This window comes from Myotis lucifugus, unplaced genomic scaffold, assembly GCF_000147115.1.
Source record: "Myotis lucifugus unplaced genomic scaffold, Myoluc2.0 scaffold_341, whole genome shotgun sequence".
Lineage (NCBI taxonomy): Eukaryota > Metazoa > Chordata > Mammalia > Chiroptera > Vespertilionidae > Myotis > Myotis lucifugus.
Genome location: NW_005871389.1, coordinates 299444 through 313112, shown reverse-complemented (window position 1 = coordinate 313112; position 13669 = coordinate 299444). Strand labels below are relative to the sequence as shown.

The 13669-nt window shown below is 40.8% G+C and overlaps 1 protein-coding gene across 14 annotated transcripts in view; it reads right to left on the bottom strand.

Annotated features, from left to right (window-relative positions):
- Positions 1-13669, bottom strand: part of SAFB (scaffold attachment factor B) — a 36471-nt gene that overhangs the window by 16376 nt on the left and 6426 nt on the right. For 10 of the 14 annotated variants that reach the window (XM_023764610.1, XM_023764611.1, XM_023764613.1 and 7 more), the window contains 5 exons: positions 5900-5964; positions 5611-5814; positions 4017-4079; positions 3446-3478; positions 500-527 (listed from right to left, as the gene is read on the bottom strand). In XM_023764610.1, coding sequence (XP_023620378.1) covers positions 500-527; positions 3446-3478; positions 4017-4079; positions 5611-5814; positions 5900-5964 — 393 coding nt within the window. Of the gene's footprint in view, positions 1-499; positions 528-3445; positions 3479-4016; positions 4080-5610; positions 5815-5899; positions 5965-6857; positions 6992-13669 lie in introns of those variants that run through there. The other 4 variants (XM_006101085.1, XM_006101084.2, XM_014466458.2 and 1 more) reach the window with 2 other exon arrangements.

Below are 13669 nucleotides of genomic sequence, written 5' to 3'. Positions count from 1 at the left end.
GCTCTGAGATATTTGAAGTCCAGAAAGTGAATAGTATTTGTTTGGAATTCTCATGAAGAAACTCTTTCCTCTTCTGGAATCCAGTTATGTCTCAATGTTTTAAAATTTATCTCCCTACCTCTACCTGCACTGCCTGAATTAAAAACCATAAAGTTAAGGTACTGTCCAATATCACAAGATCTGTTTTGTGGGGTCCAGCAGTATTAGCTCGAGAGGCATGCAAACTCTTTCTACATGCATTTAAGTGCCATTTATATTTAAAAAGGCATGAGATCTCATAAATACATTTTGCAAAATGAGAAATTAGCCACTTTCACAGATCTGGTGATATGGCTGGGTTTCCAATCTCTATGATCCTGGTATGTTCTGGATCGTAAACTTTTAGAACAATGTATACTATATTATGGCAACTTTTTAAAATTTAAGAATTCAAATTAGAGAAGGTGGAAAACTAGAATGATTCCAAACCCCCGCTGATAAATTTTTCATTGAACAGTACCTGGCTCCAAGGATGGCTCTTCAATTTCCTGCGGAAAAAACAAAAATAAATAAAATAAAATAAAAAGATTTGTGCTAGATAGCAGTAACTAAAAGGGAAATTTTTAAAACACAGGCTAGAGCACTCACAAATGCAACAGGGGGAGAACTTGCTCGTGAAGGAAGAGCCCACACAGCTGGCATTCCAGCTCCTTCCTCTGGGCCCAAACCCCACATTTCAGGCTACTCTCAAGGAACCTGGTATCTGGTTTTCATTTTTTGCTGTTTCCCCAGTGTCTGGCAACATTTCACTTTTCATGGTGATGAACTGATCACATGCCTATCTGTCCCTCTAGGCCAGCGGTTCTCAACCTGTGGTTTGCGACCATCGGAAAACACATACAGCATATCAGATATTTACATTTCAATTCATAACAGTAGCAAAATTACAGTTATGAAGTAGCAACGAAAATAATTATATGGTTGAGGGTCACCACAACATTAGGAAGGTTGAGAACCACTGCTCTAGGTGGAACTCTTAAGTGCAAGGAGAGCAGTGTTTTCATTTTTCTACTTTTAGTGTCTAACAGAATGCCTGACACATAGCAAACAATCAGGTTTTCATTAATTAATATAGCATTAGCTTAGAATATTCACAAGACTGAGGGAATACAGGCACATGTCATTAAACTGTTATTTCGCAGTTGTATCACAGCTACCCCTTTGTCACCTGAGAGCTCTCCAGGATTACATTTATCTCCTACAATCAAGGTCCCCACTGGGCCAGGTCCAATTCCAAAATATCCTTCCAACCCTTCTCAGGAAGCCCTGTCAATTTAGACCATTGTTATGCCTCACCTACAATAGCCTCTGGTTTACTATTCCCATCTCCATCTGTCTGCACTTTTGCCACCATGGTGAGCACATGTCCCTCTGTGGCCTAAGGGCTTTAGCAACGGCCTCTCACACCACCTCCCTCCCCAACAGGCCCACTTGTACCCTGACCTCACTCCCAGCCAAGTCTTACATTTAGGTCAGGGGTCCTCAGCTCACAGAAAGGTCATCCTGAATGGCATCAAAGGCTGCTCCACTAATGAAGGGCCTTTCTCTCAATATGTAATCCCTGTTCCCTACCTCTGTACAAGGTACATTATTCTAGAATTCCAGTCAATATTGATGAGCACTGACTAGGTTCCAGGTGCAAATTTAATTTAAACACCTCATGTATACATATATTAATCATTAGACAGTACTAGCAGGTTGGAACTATTAGTATCATCTTTCTTCTTAGATTCGGAGACTGGCACAGAGTGATTGATAAACATGCTCAAGAACACACAGCACACAGAGCCCAGATCTGAGCAAAGGCTGTGTACCAGTCAGGCCAATTCCCAATGCTCTGTTTATGTGTGTACTCCACGCATGGAGGACGGGCCCTGTGAGGATGGAGACCAGTCTTTCTTCTCACTCATGTCTGTATCCACACCATCGCGTCACAGGTACTTCACATATACCCCATAAATGGTTGTGGATGGTCTGTATCTTCCCCTGGGAATAGACCTGCCATTCTAGGAAGCCCTAGGAAATTGTTCACTTTATTCGTAGTTTCATTTAACTATTAATCAATTTGTTTTTAACATAATATATGCCACTTTAGGAAGTAAAACTCTGAGCAAAACAAAGGACCACTCCAGGCAGAACAATTCTCTCAACTTTTTCCAAAGAAAAAATGAATATATTCCTATTTGTCTCTGGAAAGGGTTATATGCTTTCCATTTAAACTTCGGAGTCTTCGACCTAGAACAAAAACTCAATGAAACAACCAGACCTGGCTCTTCCTTTCTTTTCATAGGGATAAATAAAATGCATCTCTTCACAGTTGGAGAGACATCAGCCCTAAAGTGAGCTGGGTTCCACGAAGTTTTATTTTTTGAGGTCTGCATACTCCTTGAGGCTGGGGTCACTTAACCAGTGACAACCAACCCTGCCCTGCCTGGCAGAGCAAATGGAGATCTTATCTAAAAAGTGTTCTAATTAAGCAGCACAGTTGACATAAAAAAAAAACAATAAAAACAATCAAGGACTGAAATAAGCTAATTGTATTTTCATTTCCTTAGAACAGTTTCTATTAAAGCCCTAGCCGGCTTGGCTCAGTGGATAGAGCGTTGGCCTGCAAACTGAAGGTCATGGGTTTGATTCCGGTCATGGGCATATGCCTGGGTCGCAGGCTCGATCCCCAGTAGTGGGTATGCAGGAGGCAACTGATCAATGATTCTCTCTCAACATTGTTGTTTCCATCTTTCTCTCCCTTCCTCTCTGAAATCAATAAAAATATATTAAAAACAAACAAAACCAAAAAAGTTTCTATTAAAAATTAGACGCAAGCCCTAACCGGTTTGGCTCAGTGGATAGAGCGTCGGCCTGGGGACTGAAGGGTCCCAGGTTCGATTCCGGTCAGGGGCATGTACCTTGGTTGCGGGCACATCTCCAGTGGTGGGTGTGCAGGAGGCGGCTGATCGATGTTTCTCTCTCATTGATGTTTCTGACTCTCTATCTCTCTCTCTTCCTCTCTGTAAAAAATCAATAAAATATATTAAAAAAAAAAAAATTAGACGCAAGCCCTGGCCAGCTTCTCAGTGGTTAGAGCTCTGGCCTGCGCAAGGAAGGGCTGTGAGTTCAATTTCCAGTCAAGTGCATGTACCTGGGTTGCATGTTCGATCCCTGGTCTTGGTTGGGGCATGTACGGGAGGCAACCAGTTGATGTGTCTCTCACATTAATGTTTCTTTCTCTCTGCACCCCGCCCCCTCTAAAACAAAAAAAAAATCAATGGAAAAAATATCCTTGGGTGAGGATTAAAAAAAAATTAAAAATTAGACCCAAGTAAGTTTATTCCAACAGTTTACATACATATAAGTCTGGCAGAAACATTAAAAGGAAACTCAAGACCCAAATTTATTGAAATCATACCTGTAAGTTAGTCCACATCTCATTTGTTCTCATCTAAGGTTTAATATTTACACAGATGGTAATGAAACAGTCAAGATGATATAGTAATCAAAAAAATTCCTTGCATTTTCCATAAGAAATACTCCCAAAGGCAGAAATAGAAGCCTTGGAATCCACCTGTCCCAGCTGTGATGTCTGTGCTCTGCCCACCCTATCACCCCCCTGCATCCTAGTCTGGACCCCATCAATCTTCCTTAGAGAGGGAGCCCCCTTGCTATTTGACCTAACAGTCTTTCTGCAGAGGATGCCCTCAGCAATCAAATCAGCAAAAAACTTTCCCAAATATGCCCTCTCAGTTACAGGGAAGCCATAGTTATTGAGTGGGAAGTCAAGATGGTGAGTCCTTTGCAACAGGTACATTGTATTTAGGGGAAGGGGAGCAAAACCCTCTCTAAAGATGCTGACAAAGTAGGCAATGTTAACAAACCTTGAATGACTTTTCCTTGGGAGTGCAACACAATGTCTGCAGTGGTTTCCAGAAACTGTAGTATAACCACTGATGCTATAATTACTGAGAGACACAACAATTTACCTGTAATATAGTGAAGTCAGATGATGAAGTATCTAAGTTATTTATAGTTTCTCTGTCCTCTAGCTGTAAAATAAACAGAGAAGACAGTTTAATACATCAATAAGGTAACATAATGGAACATCTATACAATAACAAGTAACAGCCATGAAAAATCACTTATGACAACCCTGGCCGGTGTGGCTCAGATGGTTGGGGGCTGTCCCGTGTACTGAAAATTTGATTACCAGTCAAGGTGCATGCCTGGGTTGTGGGCTCAATCCTTGGTAAGGAGCTTGCAGGAAGCAGCCAATCAATGTTTCCCTCTCAGATTGATGGTTCTCTCTCTTTCTCCCTCCCCAGTCCTCACTCTCTAAAAATCAATTTTTAAAAATCACCTGACAAAATTCTGAATACAGTGCAGAAATCAAAAGAGCAATATAGTGTGATTCTGCTGGGGTTTGGAACCTACCCCCATGGATAAGCGGGGCTACTGTAGTACATAGACTTTACAAGTAGATTGGAGCATGAGGTTTGGAGACTACTCTTCAAGGAACAATGCCCAGAATCAGGTGTTGGAGTGGATTCTTGGACTTCAGTGGCCACCACCACCTTCCCGAAACCTGGATGCCAATGACAATGGGGCTGTTGCCCCTGAGGTGGCAACTGCCCCGAATGGAATGGCATCTCTGAGAACCCTGCCTCCTACCATTATAAACTCCCAAATCAGAGTATGGGGACAGAAGCAGAGGACTGGAAAAGCCCCAGTGATCCATCACTTTTTCTGTATACCTAGCAAATTTATCCTCATAAAAGTAAAATAATAAACGGTACCAAGACAACATGGTGCATGAGTCAAGTACATGGACTCTGGAATTGGTCTGGTCTTAATTCTTATCCTCTTATGATCCTGAAGATAGTTCTTTACTTTTTAAACCCCCAATTTCTTCAACTAAAAATGGGCATAATCCCACCTATTTGTCATACTGTTGTTTTAAAAAACAGCCCAGGCCAGCATGACTCAGTGGTTAGAGTTGGCCATGCCCAAAAGGGTTTCAGGTTTGATCGCGGGTCCTATCCTGGCCCTGTCAGGGCGAGTGAGGGAGGCAACTAATCAATGTCTCTCTCCCCTCCTGCCCTCCCTTCTTTTCTCTCTAAAAAATAAATGGGAAAAATATCCTCAGGTGAGGATTAACATCCCCCCCAGAACCCCTACCAATTAAAGAACATAATGCCTAATGCCTGGCAGACAGGCCTTCAATAATGTCCCTGAAACGTTTAATGTAGCATTCTGCAAATGTATAGCATATACTCCACTTCTCATTTATTATGACATTTGAGAAATTGATGCACTCAGGGCACATTCTAGAGCAGTGGTTCTCAACCTTCCTAATGCCTCCACCCTTTAATACAGTTCCTCATGTTGTGGTGACCCCCAATTTCATTGTTACAAATTGAACATAATTAAAGCATAGTGATTAATCACAAAAACAATACGTAATTATATATGTGTTTTCCGATGGTCTTAGGCGACCCCTGTGAAAGGGTCGTTTGACCTCCAAAGGGGTCACGACCTGCAGGTTGAGAACTGTTGTTCTAGAGACTACCGAGTACCTACAGCATGTTCTTGAAGCTGCTCAGGAAGCTCTTTCATTTCTCCCTCTAGCTCTCTACTATCAGACAGAGACTCCGGGAGATTATCAGCATCATCGTCTTCCACACAATCTGCAACACTTCCATTATCGATTTCTGCTTCATCTAACACGCTGATATCCATCATGTCAATGTCCTGCAAGTTCTCCAAGCTGGCTTCAACATCCTCCTGTGACATAACAAAACATAGCCATCAACAAATGAACTGCTACTGGTTCATCACTGAGCAGAATCACTGTCAATGCTACACATACCTGTCCATCCCCAGAATTTTCCTCCAGCCCATTATCTTCCACACCTTCTTCTTCTGGTTTACGTCCTGAAGAGATAATTGTCAAACCAGGAGATTAATAACGTGCATTTGCCAGAAGCAATACATTTTTTTTGAAATATTTTTATTGATTTCAGAGAAGGGAGAGGGAGAGAGAAACATCAATGATGAGAGAGAATCATTGATTGGCTGCCTCCTGCACATCACCTACTGGGGATCAAGCCCACAACTTGGGCATATGCCCTTGACCAGAATTGAACCCGGGACCCTGCAGGCTGAAGCTCTATCCACTGAGCCAAACCAGCTAAGGCCAGAAGAAATAATTTTTGACTTTTATAGGCTCTCAGCACTACAGAAATGGCCACCTAAAACACCTGTGGTACTTGCTAAACTGAAAGACACTGTGTAATCCAGGAATGGTAAGGCTATTCTGGACAAGGCAGACCCTCTACCACCTAAGCAGATGAGATTCTATTCTTATCCAGTGGCTGTGGATGTGGAAGTATGAGGAGCTGGAAATTGGTTCTTAGTAAGGTGAAAGCAGGACAGACCTTTCTCAGGCCTGGCTTTCTTATCAAGTGGCTTTGGTTATAGGGAGAGTAGTATCTTATACAAATGTGCTGCTTTTTACGTAAGAAACACGAAGCATGTTTTCCCACAGAAACAATGACATAAAGCAAAACATAAATAAGCAGGAGAAAGCCTGGCCAACGTGGCTCAGTGGCTGAGCGTCGACCTATGAACCAAGAGGTCATGGCTCAATTCCCGGTCAGGGCATATGCCTGGGTTGCGGGCTTGATCCCCAGTGTGGGGCATGCAGGAGGCAGCCGATCAATGATTCTCTCTTATCATTGATGTTTCTATCTCTCCCTCCCTTCATCTCTGAAATCAATAAAAAAATTATATATTTAAAGAAAATAAAAGCCAGTAATAACTACTACCTAGAGTTAGCTCTCATGTTGTCACACACTGACATATACAGATGTCTTCCCATATTTTGCTATGAATAGACTAGATGTATTATGTTTATAAAAATGACACTGTACTGTCATTTTATAATCTTTTCACTTAACATGTTGTGAACATATGTTCATATTCTTTTGTTGTTGTTAATCCTCACCCGAGGATATTTTTTCCATTGATTTTTTTTTCTAGAGAGTAGAAGGGAAGGAGAGAGGGAAGAGTGGAAGAAAGGAGAGAGGGAGAGAAAGAGTGAGAAATATCAATGTAAAACACATCAATTGGTTGCCTCCTGAACACACCCCTACTGGGGCCAGGGATCAAACCTACAACCTTTCAGTGTAAGGGCTGATGCTCTAACCATCAAACCACATGAGCCAGGAAGTCTCCATATTTTTAAAAAAATATATTTTATTGACTTTTTTACAGAGAGGAAGGGAGAGGGATAGAGAGTTAGAAACATTGATGAGAGAGAAACATCAATCAGCTGCCTTCTGCACACCTCCTACTGGGGATGTGCCCGCAACCAAGGTACATGCCCTTGACTGGAATCGAACCTGGGACCCCTTGAGTCCGCAGGCCGACGGTCTATCCACTGAGCCAAACCGATTAGGGCGAACCTTGTAATTTTTTTCTTTCTTTTTAAATCTTTAACCAAGGATATTTTTTCTATTGATTTTTATTTTATTTATTTTTATTGTGAACTGTTTATAACAGTTTACAGAGGGCAAGACTGTTGGCACTTTCATCTAAACAGCAGTATATAGGTGGTTATTTAAAATGAGCAAAATAGAAACATGTAAATAATAACAGAAATGACAGAGCTGAAGCAGAATGAAAATTATTAGGCATAACAAAATAAAAAAATTTATGGGGAAAATAAATTTTTGGTCTCTAGAGTTAGGTTTGGTAAAATTAAATCAATTCACTATTTTACTTTTAAATTTTTGTTTTTCAGTTACAGTTGACATGCCGTATCATATTAGTTTCAGGTGTACCTGATTGACTATTTTCAATGTGAATGAAGCATAAAGGAAACCAAAGATATGACAATTGAATGAAATGCATGACCCTGGATTTTCCTTTTGAATTACGAAGAACATTACTGGAAAAAATGTCTAAATCTAAATAAGTTCTAAGCTTAGATAACAGCATTGTATCAAAGTTAATTTCTTGATTTTGTGAACTAATGCCATGTAATGTCCTTGCTGTTAGGCAATACTGTATGTAGTATTTAAGGCAAAGGGGCACATGCTTGCAATTTATTCTCAAATAGTTCAAAAAAACAACACATACATACATACATACATACATACATACACAAACAAAAGACCCAGTAGCACAGTACAGGTAATAGCTTAAAAAGCAGGAGAAACCAAGATGGCGGCATAGGTAAACACCGGAGTTTGCTGCCTCGAACAACCACTTCAAAAATACAACTAAAAGACGGAACGGACATCATCCAGAACCACAGGAAGGTTGGCTGAGTGGAAATTCTACAACTAGAAGGAAAGAGAAAAGTATACCGAGACTCAGAGGAGGCGCAGTGCGGAAGTAAAATACTAAGGTACAGAGGCGCACACAGAGCGGGCTGGCGGCTGAGGGTGCGGTTGTCGTTTTCAATCGGGAGGGAGTCTCAGGCTCTGAGCTCCAGTTCCGGGCGAGTCTCTGGGGACCCAGACTCAAACGGGAGAATCGGAACTGTCTGGCATCGGTTGGAACTCAAGGGCAGCTTTCTGTCGGAGGGGCTTGTAGCGATTACCAGGACATTGAGAAGCGGAGCCTCTGAGGGCAGCCATAACTGCTAGCCCCGCCCTGTTGATCCCCTGGGACCCGCCCCGCCCAAGCCCTGCAGGGAGGCTTTTGCTGGATAGCCTAAGGCGGAGGCTAGATTAGCACCTCCCTACAGATCCAGGAGCCAATGTACCCAGAGGTCAGAGTGGGACCATCCAGTTTGCAGCTCCATGGAACCATAAAAGACACACTCAGGGGGCAGACTCAGTGAGCACCAAAGCCCCATTGAAGCAAGTCTTGCCCTGGAGGGGTGTCTCCAGCACAGAAGTTCTCCCACTGCAGACACAGCTGATTCTCACAGCCAATTGCCCTGGAGGTCATTTCCTCCCAGTGATACCTACAACAATCAAGGCTTAACTACAACAAGACTGTGCACAAAGCCCATAAGGGGGTGCACCAAGAGTGTCCTCCTCAGGTAATTGGGGAGGCTGAACCACTGGGCCCTAGTGGACACTTAGCACAGAAAACCACTTTATCAACACAGGGAAGCATAAAAAATGCGGAGACAAAGAAAAAGGACACATGCCGAAACCGGTTTGGCTCAGTGGATAGAGCGTCGGCCTGCGGACTGGGGGGTCCCGGGTTCGATTCCGGTCGAGGGCATGTACCTGGGTTGCGGGCACATCCCCAGTGGGAGATGTGCAGGAGGCGGCTGATCGATGTTTCTCTCTCATCGATGTTTCTGGCTCTCTATCTCTCTCCCTTCCTCTCTGTAAAAAATCAATAAAATATATTTTTTTAAAAAAAAAAAAGAAAAGAAAAAGGACACAAATGACAGAAATGGAGGAAAGCAAACTACTGGATATAGAGTTCAAAACCACACTTGTAAGGTTTTTCAAGAATTTTCTAGAAACCGCCGATAAATGTAGTGAGATCCTCAAGAAATCTAGTGAGACCCTCGAGGTTATGATAAAGGACCAACTAGAAATTAAGCATACACTGACTGAAATAAAGAATATTATACAGACTCCCAACAGCAAACTAGAGGATCGCAAGAATCAAGTCAACGATTTGAAATACGAAAAAGCAAAAAACACCCAACCGGAAAAGCAAAATGAAAAAAGAATCCAAAAATACGAAGATAGTGTAAGGAGCCTCTGGGACAGCTTCAAGCGCACCAACATCCGAATTATAGGGGTGCCAGAAGAAGAGAGAGAGCAAGATATTGAAAACCTATTTGAAGAAATAATGACAGAAAACTTCCCCTACCTGGTGAAAGAAATAGACTTCCAAGCCCAGGAAGCACAGAGAACCCCAAACAAAAGGAATCCAAAGAGGACCACACCAAGACACATCATAATTAAAATGCCAAGAGCAAAAGACAAAGAGAGAATCTTAAAAGCAGCAAGACAAAGAAAGTCAGTTACCTACAAGGAAGTACCCACACGACTGTCAGCTGATTTCTCAACAGAAACTTTGCAGGCCAGAAGGGAGTGGCAAGAAATATTCAAAGTGATGAATGCCAAGAACCTACAACCAAGAATACTTTACCCAGCAAAGCTATCATTCAGAATTGAAGGTCAGATAAAGAGCTTCACAGATAAGAAAAAGCTAAAGGAGTTCATCACCACCAAACCAGTATTATATGAAATGCTGAAAGGTATCCTTTAAGAAGAGGAAGTCGAAGAAAAAGGTAAAGATACAAATTATGAACAACAAATACACATCTATCAACAAGTGAATCTGAAAATCAAGTGAATAATCTGATGAACAGTATGAACTGGTGATTATAATAGAATCAGGGGCATAGAAAGAGAGTGAACTGACTATTCTTGGGGGGGAAAGGGGTGAGGGGGATGTGGGAAGAGACTGGACAAAAATCGTGCACCTATGGATGAGGACAGTGGGTGGGGAGTGAGGGAGGAGGGTGGAGTGGGAACTAGGCGGAGGGGAGTTATGGGGGGCAAAAAAGAGGAACAAATGTAATAATCTGAACAATAAAGATTTAACTAATCAAAAAAAAAAAAAAAAAAAGGAAGCTTAAAAAGCAAACGTGCCCTGGCCGGTGCCCTGAGCACTGGTTAGAGCATATCGGCCTGTAAACCAAAGGGTCTCAGGCTCATTCCCTGGCCCCCCAGGTCCAGGCACATACAGGAGGCAACCAATTGATGTGCCTTTCACATCGATGTTTCTCTCTCTCTATCCCCCCCCCCCCCCAACACACTCTCTAGAAATTAATGGAAAAAATAACCTGGGATGAATATTAACAATACATAAATAAATAAATAAATAAATAAATAAATAAATAAAATTAAAAGCAAATGTGCTGACTTTGCTTTTCCAGTTCCAACCAGATGGGAGATATTTGCAAACAGTAGCTCCGACAAAGGTTTAATTTCCAAAATATATAGAGAACTCATAAAACTCAACACCAAACCAGCAAACAACCCAATCAAAAAGTGGGCAGAGGAAATGAAAATATACCTGTCCCAAGAAGACATACAAGCAGCCAACAAATATATGAAAACAAGTTCCTTACTGGCAACTAGGGAAATGCAAATAAAAACTACAATAAGATACCATTTCACACCTGTTAGAGTGGCCATTATCAACATAACAAGCAATAACAAGTGTTGGAGAGGTTGTGGAAAAAAGGGAATCCTCACTCACTGCTGGTGGGAATGTAGACTATGGAACCACTATGGAAAGCAGTCCGGCGATTCCTCAAAAAAATTGAGAATAGTGCTACTATACAACCCAGCAATCCGTCTCTCCTGGGTATATACCCCAAAACCTCAAAATCATGTATTGGCAAAGATACATGCACCCTTATGTGCACTGCAGCATTATTCACGTTGGCCAAAACATAGAAACGACCAGTATTCCACGATAAGAGGACTGGGTAAAAAAGATGCAGTACATATGCAGAATGGAATACTACTCAGCCATAACAAAGGATGAAACAACATGGATGGACCTTGAGAATATTATCCTAGGTGAAATGTCAGTCAGAAAAAGCTAAGAACCATATAATTTCACCCATATGTAGGTTATAAAATTAAAACTTGTGAACATGAACAACAGTGTGCCAGAGGGAGGGGGGTGGGGGGGAAGGGGATCTTACTATATGGTGACAGGAGAAGATCTGACTTTGGGTGGTGGACACACAGTGCAATACACAGATGTTGTAACATAGAAACCCACACCCGAAACCTGTATGTTCATGTTGACCAATGCCATTCCAATAAAATTAATAAAAATTAATTAATTAAAAATAAATAAAAGATTCTGCTAAACAAATTATTGGTGTCAAACTACTTTGGAGGAGTGTTGAGATTATGTGAGATATGCTTTCAGGGATTCTGATTAAAATAATCAGCATGTTGATTTCAAACCATCTTTAATTTGTTCATCAAAAGGGTTAGAAGAAAGAACTCTACAGTATTTTCAGTTAAAATCTCGATACAACCTAATAAGGTAGTTGAAAATAATTAAGTAGAAATTGCTATATAAAATATCACAATGTACTATAAAGCTCAAGATAAAACTAATTCTGCTGGGCTAAGAAACCAGACACAAAAGTGGTTATACTTGCCCTAGCCGGTTTGGCTCATTGGATAGAGCGTCAGCCTGGGGACTGAAGGGCCCCAGGTTCGATTCCTGTCAAGGGCATGTACCTTGGTTGCGCCCCAGTGGGAGGTATGCAGGAGGCAGCTGATCGATGTTTCTCTCTCATCGATGTTTCTAACTCTCTATCCCTCTCCCTTCCTCTCTGTAAAAAAATCAATAAAATATATATATTTTTTAAAAAGTGATTATACTGAATGGTTCTACTTTACATGAAGTTCCAGAGTAGGCAAAACAAATCTATGGTGACAATAATCACAAAATTTTGTGGGGGAGGTGAGTAGGGGAGAGTGTGACTGGGCAAGAAGAATTTGACAGAACTATTCCTTATTTTGATCCCTACCTACCTCAAAACATATGTGAAAATAAATTCCAAATGAATTAAACATTCTAATGTAAAAATAAAACCATAACTATTAGCTCTACAATGTAGAATATTTTCTATATGTTAAAAACACAACATAAAATCTAGAAAACATACAGAATAGGCTGACAGCACTGCCTAAATTAACAATTAAAACTGTAATGATCAAAACACCACAAACAAGTTAAGTCAAATGACAGACTGGGAAAGAAACAATTGCAACATTTTATAGAGTCCTTAGAAGTCAACAAGACAAACAACCCAGTAGAAAAAATGGGCAAAGGGCATGGAAAGGCAATTTGGTAAATACAGATGGCCCATTATCAGAAACTGTCTAATCTGTGAAGAAATGCAAATGAAAACCTTACCTGCAGAGAAATGCAGATAAATACAACAAAATATCTTTCTTCTACATAAGTGGTAAAAATAAAAGATAATACCCAGTGTTAAGTGAGAGTTTAAAGAAATAAGCACATCCCCTCACATTGTTAGGTGAGAGACTGACCAGCACAGACTGTTGGAATAACTGTTATAAAATAAAATGCACATATCCTTTGACCACAAAATTTTACTTCTAATTATCAAAAAATATATTTCTTTAACCACAGAGGCATTTCTGGTTTATGGCAGCACTGAAAATTGGATATGCTGACTGAAAATTGGAAAAGAATCTCAACATTCTAGTGCCAAGGAGACTGATGAGCTACATATTGTTGTACATCATATGAAAGATTACTATTAACCTACTTAAAAAGAATAAGGTCTTTTACTTGTAGAACTTGGAAGAATGTCCTTAACATGTTAAGCGAAAAAAGCAAATCCAATCCTATCCTGTCCTGTCCTATCCTATACAACCTATATAATAAAAGGGTAACAGGCAAATTGACCCTAACACAGTGGTTCTCAACCTTCCTAATACAGTTCTTCATGTTGTGGTGACCCCCAACCATAAAATTATTTTCGTTGCTACTTCATAACCGTAATTTTGCTACTGTTATGAATCGTAATGTAAATATCTGATATGCAGGATGTATTTTCACTGTTACAAATTGAACATAATTAAAGCAT